This window comes from Centruroides vittatus, unplaced genomic scaffold (genome assembly GCF_030686945.1).
Source record: "Centruroides vittatus isolate TY-2023 unplaced genomic scaffold, ASM3068694v2 contig_459, whole genome shotgun sequence".
NCBI lineage: Eukaryota > Metazoa > Arthropoda > Arachnida > Scorpiones > Buthidae > Centruroides > Centruroides vittatus.
Genome location: NW_027122255.1, coordinates 1,554,393 through 1,569,889, shown reverse-complemented (window position 1 = coordinate 1,569,889; position 15,497 = coordinate 1,554,393). Strand labels below are relative to the sequence as shown.

At 32.9% G+C, this 15,497-nt stretch overlaps 1 protein-coding gene across 2 annotated transcripts in view; it reads right to left on the bottom strand.

Annotated features, from left to right (window-relative positions):
• Nucleotides 1–15,497, bottom strand: part of siz (Brefeldin-resistant Arf-GEF family protein schizo) — a 118,048-nt gene that overhangs the window by 87,204 nt on the left and 15,347 nt on the right. Inside the window, exon 1 of one of the 2 annotated variants that reach the window (XM_067272900.1) lies at nt 3,224–3,545. The exons of the other annotated variant lie outside the window; for it this stretch is intronic. Coding sequence (XP_067129001.1) covers nt 3,224–3,531 — 308 coding nt within the window. The 5' untranslated portion in view covers nt 3,532–3,545. Of the gene's footprint in view, nt 1–3,223; nt 3,546–15,497 lie in introns of those variants that run through there. 2 annotated transcript variants of the gene reach the window in all.

The following is a 15,497-nucleotide window of genomic DNA, read 5'->3' as shown; positions in this document are numbered from 1 at the left end:
AATATTGTATCCAAATTATATATATATAAAAAAAAGGAATGCGAATAAAAAAGAAGAGGATAGAATCAAATCGCAAGGATGAAGGGAGATGTTAAAAATCAAAAATTGGCTCATTAATCATCAGTTTTAGTGTTTGTGACGTCCAAACCACGAAATTTATATGCAAATTTTAAGCTACATAAAGTTAAGTTTATAAATACTACAAAGCGTATACATTAACTTAAAATCAATTGAATTTTCTTTTTTTTCTTTTGGATGAATACAAAGATAACTAAACATTACATTTTGGAAGGAAGCCAGCCTAAAAAAATCAGATCTTTACCTTCCAGATTTTTTAAAAACCGATCCAAATCTTTATTATTGCTTTTAAAAAGATTTAATAAAGAGAAATTCGTCCAAAGAACTTTGAAATAATGCAAACAAAGCCGTTTAAAAAGTGAAGATGAGAGAACGTGACCCGATAAAAAACGTGAAAGTCGAGTGTTCACATTAAGGATTTCTTAAGAAATATCTTAAGAAAATATAGCATAAAATTATCTATACTTAAACACAATTGTATGGACATCTATATCCAGGCTCCATCAAACAAAATATCGACACAGATCCCTTCGCAGAGCCCCTAATGGTGAGTCAGTTGCCAGAAATAAATTTGAACTGAATCTTTCCCTTCAACTCGGCTTAGAGATATTAATGAGAATACAGTCAAATTTTGGGAGGACATCATTATTTAGATTCAAAGAAACTATACTGTTGAAAACAAATATATAGACTGGAAATAGGAAAAATTTAGTTATACATCATTAAAAATGTAAAGTTCATCTTCATTCGAGAGTTGATGTAGTAGTTCGATCAATTATGAAAAAAATTCAATATAAATTCCTATAAATTTTTATATAAGTAATGGAGAAATTCAAGAGGAATCTACGTTCATATTTTCAGCAATCAATTGTCCATTTAATCTATGTAATTGAATAGGATTTGGGAGGGGGGAAAAAATCAATAAAAAGATATTGCATTGGTTTATATCATAGTACTTTATGAGAGTTTTTTTATTTTCGACTCTTAAATAATAGTAAAAAAGATGATATACATAGAATGAGAGCCGCCTGTCTGTCTACGACAATAATTCAATTGTTGCTCTTGCGTAAAACACTTAAATATTAATTGTAACGATTCTTACTTGTACTCATTATAAGAATTGTGTATCACATGCCATTAATTACAAGACTACATTCTGTAGACGGTTACCAAGGAAACGAGAAAATTTCCCTTCACTATACATCCAGTATCACGCCCTCAGTGGCCAAATCTGGTGCGAAAAACGACCAATTAGATATGTGACATCATCTTTCGGGAGTCGTTCAATTTCGGGTCCCTGGTCGGACGAGCTCTCGACAAAGGGAAGGAGGGGAGGGGGAAAAAACCCTACTATTCCCGAAAATGGGTTATAATTGAATAATAAAAAAAGCCAATAAATAACTGGCACGCACGGTTAACCCAACGAACGGAAGTAAAGTGCATTACTTTTTAATAATCCCTGCGAAAGAGTCTTTTGTGCATGACAAGTTTGTTCTGCTGGGAAGTTAATATTCAGGGATTACGACGGAAAACAACATTTTTTTCATAGCAACAATCTAAAGGAATGATAGTTTTTTTTCGCACGAAATCTTAAGAATTAGAGAAAACTGTCTATAAAATAAAGTGTAAGGATGGCATCTGACGTGTTATTAATTATTTACTTTTATAAAATGCGTCCAAACACTTTAAAATGACGGAAAATTAAGCAATGAATAGCGATCAGAACTTCACTAGAACAAATTTTCATCACTAGAACTTCAAAAATTCGGCTTCACTCGAGCGGCAGAAAGCTTTAAAATAATCGATTAAACGTGTTTAAACTTCCAAAAGTAGAATATTTCGTAAAATAAATTAATTTTTATCGAGGAAAACAAGAGAGAAAACTTGTCCAGTCAAGTGTGTGCTTATACTTTAAGGCGATGCGAATTGAATACAGTTTTTTAGAATAAAAACTAAAAAACGCAAACTTTGAGACTATTAATAACGTTAAAATAACTGTAGACTTAATAAAAAGTCGCAGAACTCCATCAATCTAGCGAGATAAGTAAAATGGAAGAAAGGGAGTAACGTTTATCTTGTACAAATATTTCTGGATTTGGTTTGGGTGAAGAGAAGAATAGAGAAAAGGCGGAACCGATAGGATCGATAACTTACAAGATTAGAATGGCATCGATCGAGAGAAGAGCGATTTGTTTGCCACCTGCCGTTCAACGAAGCAACCCATTGGGCGGGGGAAAATCAAACCTCGTGTGGGGGTTCGCATCCGATTAATGCGCTAATGGAATGTTTTGTCGAAAAGACCTTTCACGAATTTGAAAGGAACACGCGCTAAGGTAGCGAATGACATCTACTTTCCTTCCAATATATTCCTCAGAGAGATCAATCTTCTCACGCTGTCTTGAGGTGGAGAGAAGTTCGAAATTCTCTCGATTCGGCCTCCTTTAAGGAAGAAGTTTCGCTACTTTACACCGGCGCGGACCAAAACGACATCTAATTAAAATCATTTTAAACAGAAAAAAAAGTCGTCAATTTTCGTAATTACAACGTACGTACGTACATTTTCCATTGGAGCGATGAAAATTGAATAAAAATAAAGAGAGGGAGCAACTCATTGGACCGAACTTCCCTCCAAACTATTAGAAAGACTGGACAATTTAATCCTAATAATAACGCCGAAAACTCAAGCGTTTACAGAACGAATCATTCGTCCTTCATCAATATCTTTCCTTCCTTTTTCCCTGAATATTTACTCTCATTCAACAGAACTCTTACTAGAATGGTTTCAACAACATTCACGAGAGGCTTCTTTAATCGACTTACTTATCACTCGTATATATAAATAAAAAAAAAGCTACATAATTAACTAACAGAAGGCAGCACGAATAATTAATTCAACATTTTCCTCTAATTTTAAAAAAAAATTGATTAATTAAATTTTTCTTCCTGAATCACCACGAAAAAAATGCGCTTCCCGAAGATGGAAGAGAACCGAAAAAAATCTTAGTATTTAGGCTGTTAGCCCTCGCTTAAAATAGGATTTTTTAAGTAGAAAAGGAAGCAGCGTAAGTTCGCCATACTGCCGTGTAATGGCATTCGGGAAACACCTGTTGATGCGTTCGAACGTTAAACAAACCGTTGCACTTACCGTTGGTTAGCGTCCATTTTGAACCAAAGAGGAAATACGTAATGAAGGGTTTCGTAAACGATTCCGGTCGGATGCGAGTACACCACCTCCTCCTCGTCTTTCACGAACGGGGGATGACGTTTAGAACGGGGAAGGGCAACTCCGTTCGGGAATGATGGGGATGTCTGCGTGTGTTCATCTCCTTCCTCTCTAGCCGCAATCACGTGATTGCGGCGATACCATTGCACGTTCGGGGTGTGCCGGCCGAGATGATACGTGCCTCGAACCGTTAAGTATCGTCTCGTCCTCGCCATACAAATTTCATTCATAATTTGTAAAATCATCCTCAAAATAATAGTTTTTCCGCTCGGGGGCGTCGTGTTTTTTAAAGCTCCCCCCATTAAAAGTAATCTAAATTGTCTTTTAAAATATATTTATAAAAATATCGAGTTGGAATTTCAATTTTTATAAGTAAAATTCGGAGAATTATTTAAATATTTAACGTATTAAAATTTAAGCGATAAGATTCACGCTATAAAAATTCATAATTTATATAAAAATTTACGGGAAAATTCCCTAAAATTTTATATAAAAATTTCCTTAAATTCTTCCGATACATTATTTTTAAAACAATTCTTTTAAATGAAGCAAAACGGGCGCAATTATTATTTTTATTTTTATTTTTCCGACGGGAAAGAACGAAATTTTGTGTCTTTCCTGGCGAGAAGAACGTGAGTTTTTAATTTATAATTATTAATAAACTAAAGACGTTTGTGTTAATCGCTATAATGTATAAGAATGTTGCGGTATTTGCTGCATATCGCTTTACAACGTGACGTTGGTCAATACAGCGGATCGACATTGGCCACCGGATTCTGCATCGCTACATTTGTCACGCTGCCGCCATCTGTTAGCGACAAATTTAATAAAAATAAACAAATATTTAAAATATCGTCTTTAATTAAATATTAATTAAATAATTTCTGAAAATCGGTTTTAAAATATTTATTAAAAATTATTTTAAAAAAATCTGAAAATTTTTAAAATATCGAAATTTCGTATAAAGTCCGTTTCAATTAAATCTAACTTTTTTGCTAAAAGTAAATTCTCCTCTTTTTCAAAAATACTTAATTTAAATTTATATTGTATAAAAAAGTTCTTATAAATTCAGAAATATTTTTAGTATAAAAAAAAACATTAAATCCTCATTTTAAAATTTAGTAACTGACTTTTTGAACCAGCCATTGTGTTATGAATAGAGGGTGTACTATAGATTACTATCTATGGAATTTCGGGACTTTGAGTATATATCTGAACTGACGGGACCGAGACGAGTTCAACGATACCCTATTTTTGGACCGGAGACGAAAAATAAAAAAGTTATCATACTTTTTCACTTACCATACTTTTTTAATGCTCTCATGAAGACGGCACCATAGTTGCTAGTACTGCCATCTTGCGGTAAAGTCTGCAAACCATGACGTCGGACTACGGTCGTCTCCAGTAGGGTTAAACACGCGATACGAGAGCGGAGAGAGCGACGCGACTTCCGATCATCGCGCGATCGCCATTTCGGTTAATGTTACTTATGGCAGCAAACATGGCGGCCCGACTGACCTCTCGTATGGGCGCCACCACACGCTGCCATATGCTAAACTAGTGATCGATTCACGGTAGTTCTTGAACAAAGTAAAAAAGGGGGGTAACGTCTACTAAAGGCAATTTTAACAACAAGCGACGGGACTCCCGATCGCGATAGCGAGGCCGACTTAGCGGAGAGCGACGCGACTCCCTATCATCGCGCGATCGCCGAAAAAACTATGGTAACTTTTTTATTTTTCGTCTCCGGTCCAAAAGTAGGGTATCGTTGAACTCGTCTCGGTCCCCTCAGTTCAGATATATACTCAAAGACCCGAAATTCCATAGATAGTAATCTATAGTATCCCCTGAATAGATAAGTGTGTGTACACGCAACGCACGCACACACAAAATAGATTGTCCCAAACGCAGTTAAGCATTGAGATTTTGTGTTTGTGTAGTCACACACGCTTGTATATACAGTAAGACCCCGCTTAACGCTGATTCGATATAACGCGGTCTGCTCGAAGCCTAAAAAAAAAAAAAGCTCAAAATGTATGCTGATTTTAATTATCGCGGCATTTCATTGATTCGTACATAATACAATTACAGTAGTGAACCGAAAATCGGCATCAATTGGGGACTGGGGTCGTTCAGATTAAGGATTTGTTCCGATTACGGATTATGTACGAAAAAATATATTAACCTGTCCGATGTTCAAATTTTTCTCCGTTGCGTGTCGCTTCGTGTTGAATTTTCGTCGATTTTAAGCCTAACGAAAATTTTTATAATAATAATCGAGGCTATCGTATCGTTAAAAATTATTTCTGCATTTTGTACAAACAAAATAAATATATTGAAGAATATAAAAACATGAAAATTATACTTTAGAAGTAAATTTAGTATCAAAAACGTTCGATTCAGCACGACACAGTCCGACTGAAAATCGTGCCGATTACCGGGGTTCCGATTTACGAGTCTCTACTGTATTTATGAACACGAACCAATCGGTAAGAGGTGGCAAAAAGGAGTCCTTTCTTTAAATCTCCGTTTGTTTGGTGCAATTTTGGAAAAAATATAACATCATGGATGCCAGTAGGACAATATCGGCTTGGCTGGCACTAGAATTAACTGATAAATGCGTGAACAGAGTGTGGAAGAAGTTATGGCTGAAGGTATCCAAGAATTCTCAACGAGAAGAGCCTATCGCTGTATCGTTAGGTTGACCAAATTGTCAATCTAATATATACAGCGAGACTAGGAGATGTAGCCGAGCAGGATATCGAAGAGTTACCACAGGTTTCTAAGTGAGAGCCTTGCCAACGACGACCTTCAAGAATTGGCAGAAGAAGGAATTCATGTAGAACTGGAAAACAGAGATTCTGAAAACGAAGAACCCAAAGAGTTTCTCTACCGATTTCCTTAGTAAAACTTTTGTAGCGAATGATCCAGATTTTGAAAGGAATGCAAAAGCAAAACGAGGCGTTTTGAATGCGATCTTAAGAATTTCAGAAGAGCCAGGACCTTTTCATAAAAACAAGAAAAATGAAATTTACATTTCTGTGTGCATATGTTAATGTGTTATTTAACATATATTATTATGCAAATTAATATAAAAATAACCTAAAATTAAAGTAAAATCTGTTTATTTTTGGTCGCGTGTTCACCTATCCCTATTTACTCTATGTTAAAATGACCTCGTTTAACGCTGTTTCGCTTAGCGCTTTGTCGTCTAGGAACGCATCCCCCGCGTTAAGCGGGGTCTTACTGTACATAATTAGTTGACTTCAGCCAGTATAATAATGTCTATGTGCAAATATACCCACCACACCTACACCCACAAATAACCCAGAAGTCCATGTATACATTAAGTTTGTTTTTAATGGTTAACCAAAACTATTCTATATGTACCTATATATAAAAGTGTATCTAAAACACATAAGTACGTACCCATCCCAAACAAACAAGACTCAGTTAGCCACAGTGCGTGTGAGTATGTTTTTCAGGTAACCGAATTCGTCAATGCATTGTTCTTTGTGCATTGAACTACAATTGAAATCGCAATTGGAACATTTATAAAGTAATAAAGCATTTAATTAGGACCAATTTAACTTTACATTTGGGTTATTTTGTACTTTAAAATGTATATAAGTCTGTACCGTCAATATATATAAGGCTATAGATTTAGATTTTATCTGACCCCCACAAAATTTTAAATATATTTTATTTATTCATCTTGTTATTTCACATATACTCTTTGATATATGTGATTCATTCTAAAAAGTAATTAAACACCAAATGTTTATCAGAAAGTAAGCATTAAATCTTTTAATTTTTTTTCTTTTAAAAATAAAATAAGAATATTCACGAAAAATATTTTAATTAATTTTACAGCTGTAATTTTTGTAATTTGCATAATTTACATTGTTGTTTTCTAAAGATAATTTTCTAAATTTAAGTAAATATTTTGAATTTGATTCCATTCAAAATTGTAGTTAAAATTAATTTAGAATTTTCTAAAGATTTTTAAAAATTATTTTTCCATTATTACATAAATATTGAATATTGAAATTTAAAAAAAAAAACTTTTTCGCTAGATGGCGCCACTGACATTCAAAGACACGCTGCGAAGGAAAAAAAATGGCTGAAGTTAAATTTGACCAAATTAAAACTAATTCTTTTTATTTGAATTATTTTAGTTTTAAAACCAAAGAATAATAATATAATTCTCTAAATTAACTCAAATACAAGTAAAATTTACTTTACAAATTTTTTCAGCTTTAATAATTCGTCAAAAGTATCATGTTTTAAAGTTATTAATAAAAAAAACCCACCATTTTTCTTCCTGAAAAATAGTTAAGTAAACGTTTCTTTCGATTTTAAATAGAAAATTTCGGATTCGAGTATAACAGCCCATACAGGAGACACGTGATTTCTATAGGCTCATGGCTAAGGCTTATAGTAGAGTCCCTACTTCCCTACTAGGGCAATAATTTTTATGGGATATTCTGGTTGAGGGTATTAAAGAAAATCCAGTATTCCCACCTTACGATGGCTTGAATTCCTCGATCAATTTTACGACACGTTCTTCAATTATAATTATAGAACAAAAACGTCGGATATTTTATGGCTCTAACAAACTCTTAATATGTTAACATGGGACGATTATCGCAGAGAATTGTACTCGCACTTTGTACGGATAGAAATAATAAATCTGCAGTCAATAAAATTTTTCGTACTTTGCTCTTGCGATTCTAGCGTGACACAATCGCTAGAGCGAATAAATTGTTTTATATAACAGCTAAAAATGATCGCTTTAATAGTAATGGGGTATAAATATATATTCGATACAAATGCATTTCAGATTTATTTCAAAAGAAACCTATTTAAAAAGCATCAGAAAAAAAAGAACTAAAAACTGTTTAATATTTTCCAAAAATGGGGTTTTAAAATTATGTTTAACAGTCTAAAATCGAAAGTTGTTCCTCCATTTTCGGTTCGTAGTGGTGTGAAGTTTTACTTAATTTCATACTTAAGTTTTATTTTATATACTTGTATGTGTAAAGGGACCAAAAATCCTCGTCCCATGACAAGTGAGGAACCAGAATCCTCGTCTTCCTATGAAAAACAAGGACAAAGTCATTTGACTGATTTCAGACAGACACTTTTGAATGTTGTAATATGAAATTAAATTCTAAACGATTTAACACTAATTCTATTGAAACTTATTCATATATATATATATTTCTTGAAACAAACCTTAGACATTAAACAGACAAATCAAAACAATTCAACGTAATTGATATTTATAATTAATTCTCTCCACGTGGAAGTCCTTCATGTAAATGGGATATAAAGCATAATCAGAACAGAGTAACGGCGAGTAATTATCCTTCCAGTCTCCAGAAGAAGAAAAAAAAAAGTCATAATTACTGTTTGTGTTACCGAATTACTCGAAGGAAACCGAATAATTAATAAATTATATTAAAATACTACTTCAACGTAGTTAAATATGAATTAACTCCATCAAATGGTAGTCTTTGCCAAGATTCAAATATAAATAATGCAAGAAAAGTGTGTGAAAGAATTAAACTTTTGTCATTATCCATATAAGAATCGATGAATGTGACAAACACATCAATCGTTAGAGGAGGAAAACAAAGAAAGAGGAAACTTTTGGCATAATTAACGAACCACTCTACAAAAGTAGCAACTGGACATGGAAGCGAACATGGAGACTCAAGAGAAACAAGAAGGAGGAGGGAAAAAAGTATCTGGAATTCTGCCAACTGGAATGTTTCCACAGACGTGACCTTATTGGAAAACTATCGAACTTGACCTATTTCCGGAGTAATCAATCGGAAAAGCAAAATTACAATTAATTTAGTAGAGGAATCCATCCAGCGATTTAAAAATAATACGTTTCTTGGTAGCGTGGTGACTCACGTCTCCACTTCATCTCGATGCAACCCAAGAAAAGGGGGAAAAAATTCGATAACATTTCCATAAGTTCGCTCGAGTGATATTCCCATTTCGGAAATTCCATCAAATCCTGGAATAGTTTCAACTTTTTCAAATTACCTATCATAAGTCATCAATAGTACACGGAGCGTACAGAACTTATTCCATATAATTACGGACGAAAGGACGACAAACTTCGATCGATTAGTAGTATTTGCGGGGGTTGATCGATCGCGACACACACACAAGAACCGTTTGGGAAATGGTCCGAGCGCGACCCACCGAATTCGAATAGTCTCTTCTTGCTTTATTAATTATCATTAAAGCGGAGAATATGGAGTCGAAATTGAATTTTTTCCTCGGTAAAGATCTTTTAAATTTAACTTTTAGTGGCATAAAACTCTTCCTTAACGTGTATTTTAATTGATTAATAATTTTTAAATTATTCGAAATTCGGGGAAAATCCTTGAACAAAAGTGGAAACTCTCGAGGTCTTTGACATTACATTAAAACGTTACCTCATAATGGGGTCGCGTAATTCTATTTATTTACTTGGAAGATACATTGCAGATATATTAAATGTCGTGGAAAATAATAAAGTAAAACATAACTACATTATTGAAAAACAAATAATGAATATTTAATGGTGGAAAAAAATGGATTTTATATTCAACTTCGATCTGTTTACGAATTGCGAAACACTGAAGAGCCACGTTACAAATTAAAAAAAAGCTAAATAAAGGGCACATGCATACGTTTAATCGGAATTTAAACAATTTAAAAAAGGTGTGTGAGGGGGCGAAACACGAACAAATTTGTCCCAATCAAAGTTTTGTGTGTCGTGTCTCTTCGGGGAAATGAAGAGGCAAGTAGCGAATGACACGGGACAAATCAAATCGTGTTCTCTAGCAGACCGAACAGGATCGTGATCGATCACATCTCGCTCTCTCTCGACTCCCAACACTTCACACTAACTTATTAAACCCTTATCTTTTGGCAATTTGCCAGCTAGGGCTGAATTGTGGAGGGCAACTTCGGGACCTATAATGACTATGCCATCGGTGAAAGGAGTGGCTACCGCCAACGCTGCCGAGAAGGGTGAAATTAATGTGATGGAAAGGAGAAGTTATTGGACATTTCTCGGGCTAACAACAATTGTTTTATATTAAAAGTTACGGTATTTATTTTGGAACTTCGCTACTTGTTCGAACGAACACGAAGGAAGGTCAAAGTTTAAATTCCGCTTCCTATTTATCAAGCATCGAATTATCGAACGTAGATATACACGTGAACGTCTCCCTCGACGCGATACCACAACACACAATAGGATATTTGACTAGATACGCTCCATAAAATGGGAATAATTCGAACGGAAATATCCGATTTCGCAACACGCCTTATTAATTGTTACAAATCAGAATATTTGTCAATTGTCTCGCAACAAACACCGTTTCCTTTATCCAATATTCAAATTATATTCACACAATAATTCAATTTTAGTGTAATCACCGAGAAATTTATTAATTATTTTAAGAAAAACACCGATCTAAATTGCTCGTGTTGAAGTATATATGCCACAAATCCACTTAATTTCTGTACTGAATATTACCCATAATTTAATTTTATAAACTAAATTACGTACTGTACATCATTTTCTAATATTTCACGAAATTTAAATATCTAAAAAAATCAATAATCAGCGTAATAAATTAAAAAATGTACACTTATACCTATTAATATTCAGAAGCCCGTGGCTAAAGGAAATTATGTAACTCTCTTAAATCACATTATTATTAATAAAATTTCAAATTTATTGGAGCGATAGGATAAACAAACACGTTTTATTCTCTAATCATTCTAATTCTCATCCGTTATATTTATTCCCGTGTGATTTTTGTTTACATTAACGATACATAAAGCTAGATCGATGCTTCCGCCCAGTTTATTGCAACACGTTTCGTCTCGTCTACGTAATAATAGTTCATTTCTCGTCCTGTGACGTCAGAGAGAGACAAGAAAATAATGTCACGACACGATTACGAACTTCCCCCATGTCAATAAAGTTGCAGAGAATTCATCGGACACACTAACGCGTGAATCTCATCCATCATAAAGAAGCATCGCTCTCTCTCTCTCTTTCCACACCCCACACACAGGAATTCCAGACAAAAATATATAAAAATGTATATAGAAAAAATACCCTAACATAACATAAATCAACCAGAAAATTATCTACCCCACCAGACAATTACTTGGAAAGAGGAGAATTATGTCAAAGTAATTCAAACTTTCGCAACGATTTACTTAAATTTTCGCGAAATTTAAATTTAAAAAAAATGAAATTTATCGAATGTTTATTATAATATGAATCGTTTAATATCTTGAGAATTCAGAAAAATATTTTTCAATAAATCTAGTAATAAATTTCCGACAGAAGAGCGTTAAAAAACATACATATACTGTATATATATATTTCGAGCTGAATATGACACCGAGTTCGTGATTTATGACTCGCATCTTAAACTTTTCGTGAGAGATACTCCACTGGAGAGATGAACTTCTTTAACAATGGTAGATATATATAAATGGTTGCCTAGATTAATACTAAAAACATGTTTAAAACGATTTAAATGCGGGGCACGAATTAAAAAAACAAGTGGTTTGCGGAGTATAACAGCAAATTTTTGCGCTTAGTTAATTGGAAATATAGTGAAAGTATGACCAAAAAATGTTGGCACGATTCACGAATTCCTTCTAATTCTAGTTCTTATGATTTCCCCAAAAGCCACAAATAGCCAAACTATGGGGGAAAAACGCATTCCTTTCTCCTCCTTCCTCTAGGGAATCGAATTCCTAGAATTTATATTTGGGCGTTCAGCGAATTTCTTCTCTATCATCCGCCATTTTGGTAATCGAAACGAATTAATTCCTCGTTTATTTTTCGGGAATCCGAATTCTTAACTACTTCCGTTTCCTGTTCTAAACAAAGATATCCTAAGGCAGAAAACTCCGTAATCTTGGAGAGTGCCGAAGGCTCATTCAATGTTACGTCAATTGGGGGCAACATCAATGTGCTTCGGGCATAAAATATTTTTGCAAATCGTGACGTTTATATATATTCTATGAATTTTATCTTTCTAATTTAACTGCTTCTTATCTAAAAATTCGAATGTTTGATACGAAACTTTCAGTTTGCAAAACCCGGTGTTCACAGTTTATCAAACCAGGAATTCTTACTTATTTAACACTAAAAATGTCAGTATTACGCATTAATCATTCATAAATTACAAGTATCTTGCTTAATATTAGAACTTCCGCTTACCAAAACACTTAATTTTTACATTAAAAGTTCTAAAATTTTCAAGCTAATTATGTTCATACTAAACCCCGTTTTACGACCTTCCTAGTAAACTGTCGTTAAGCGAGCCATGGTAAATCGAACTTTAATAACCCATAAGTTGAGCCAAGTTAAAACTAGCCGGAAATAACACTGCAGAAGAGGAAATTTATATAATTATTTATTGTATTAGTACGATTACATGAAATGCCACGAGTCATAAAGCGGGATATAATGCACATGAAGAAAAAAGTACATCATTTATATTATTCTTTTACTAAGGCCTCATGCTATTAAAGGCCCCAGACTCGTATAAATTTAAATACGAACATTAAAAACCGCAGATCCAGTACTAGGATCCTAAATTACACTATGAAGTATCGTTAATGGAGACTTTATATACACCTAGATTTTAAAAGAGGTCTCAAAAATTCATCTTGCCTAAGGGCCTCGAACAAGCTAAAATAATGTTTTCATGTAAAATTCTATTTTATAAGCAATAATTTTCAATAGAAACAAGACTTTTCTATACAAAGTAGGGTGTTTGACAAATCAAAAACCACATCGTTAAGGACTAACGAACTTTTTTTTTTTTGTAATTTAACACATAATAAAGCAGTATTCTAATGATAAATATATAAATGAAACCAGAATTTTCTACTTTGTAGGTTTACTTCTTGTCATTGCTACATTTCCTGTTACTAATAAGGTAAATCAAGGACGATGTAAACAAAAAAATATGTATTATTTTAAGTTACTGTTTTGAGTAATTTATTAGAAAAACTCGTGATTGGAATTCTTAACGAATTTATCCTAATTTTAATTGGGAGTTTCCCTGATAAAATTTTGAATATAAAAACATAATTACAGCATATGAAAAATTTTACCGTTATCTTAAATGGGTACAGCTACCAACCACTTAGCGATTTATTTACTTATTAAACTCTTAAAAATTTTGTAAGAAAATCAATTTTATAAAAAGAATATTTAATTATTAATTAATTAAAACTATTTTTTAAAATTTTTTTCCTTTAAAAATCGTTGCCTAATTGGAGAAAACTCATGCAACGATTCAGTTAGAGTCATTAAAATTGAGTGGAAAAAATTCATTTTTTTTTTCCACGATTTAATTTCATTTTCGTCATCCGGAATGATAACTTTTAAAATATTTACATTAAACTAAGATTTAAATAGATAAATTTCGAATTAATTTCGATCTAGAGATTAATTTTCTTCATTTAAAGTCTGAAGTACAGCTCAGGCCTTCTCACAAGGAGACAAACAAGGCCATTCGGCGCGGGTTACGCAGCGTCAAAAACAACGACAGGCCTTAATTGAGAGGCCTCAAAAAAGGCTCAAAAAACAGTTTTTGTCGTTGCTTTAATATACAGTGTAACCTCAAAAAATGGATCGGTCGTTTCTTGACATCAGAAATGACACTGTGCGGTTTTAAATATGCGAATTTTATAGCAGAGATTCACAATAATGCAACAATAAAATCCATGTGAAACGATATTCCCTCGACCTAAATTGTGATTAGGAACAATTCATTTACATATGGATGAACAACAGAAGCGGAAACAATCGGAAAAAACGGATATCCGTCCGGAGGTCATTACCAGAATCTGCAGAAAGTGGATCATATCATGTATTTATGGCATCAATAGTTAAACGTTACAATATATGTTACCCCATTTAACCAATTTTTATTTTATTTTTATTATAAATCTTGAGGTTAATAAGCTATTAAACTTTACTGAAGGAAGTTTAAGAATATTTTATTCTTTATATATAAAAAATTACCAAAGAATCTTCTCTACAATTGCTTAGATACGTCTTTAAGAGTAAAATGGTTGAAGTGGTTGATTTTTTAAGGCGATTTTATCAGCGACTTCTTTATCACAATGGTCTGAAATATCTAAATAAAGTCCATTCGTAGAATATTGTTAAAGAAATTGTCGATTTTTCTACAGATATTCACTCGAATTTCCACTTTCTTTTTTCAACTTGCAACATCCTCAAAAAACTTTGTCAATAGGATTTTTCTGGATTAAAAAAAAACTTATTCTCTCGTTCCATAAAATTCTATTCTTTTGTAGAAATTGCAAACTGAATTTATGTTTTTCCATCAATTTAAATTAAAAAAAAACACGAAAATTAACATTGAAAATGAGGAAAGACGTGTGCAAACCAGATAACATCTGCTTGCAGCATGAAACAATGTACTGTAAAATGTGGAATTGATAATGATGCAATAACGAGTGCAAATAAGTATCAAATGACTTATCGAATGAAGTTACAATTAAAAAAATAATAATAATTTATTAGAAATTCGAGAACATTTTAAAAAAATAATTTAAAATTTCTTTAAAAATTTAGCAGCAGCATATTTTTTTTAAAAGAAAATTCGTATTTAAAGCTTAAAAAATTGACTTATCATCGTAAATTTTCTTTATTTATTTATATAATTGTATTAAACAAAACGTGCGTCGAGTTTTTATTAATATTTAATGATACTGTTTTAGTAGAAACGGAAGAAGTATCGAGTTACTTGAATAAACAAAGTCATTAAACCGAGTAACGACTCGGTCGAAGAATAATCATCATTACTTATTAAAATTTATTGGGCAAAGACGAGAAACAAAAGAAATTTTCAATTATTAAAAACACGGCCAGAATTCGGTTAACCGTACCGGTTGTTCGTGTTTCCTCGTGTCGTCGTTGTATTGCCATCAAATCATGAAGCTTTTAGGTACTTCGATTTAGCGCTAAACTCGCTTCAGAAGCGAGAAAGTAGTGGCGCTAAATAGAAGTTTGTAATTGATAGTAGCAATTTACAATGGTTAATTTGAAACATCCGTATAAACGGAAAGTAAAGAAGATTCGAAGAGTCGAGGTAATTAAATTATGCAGAGGTTA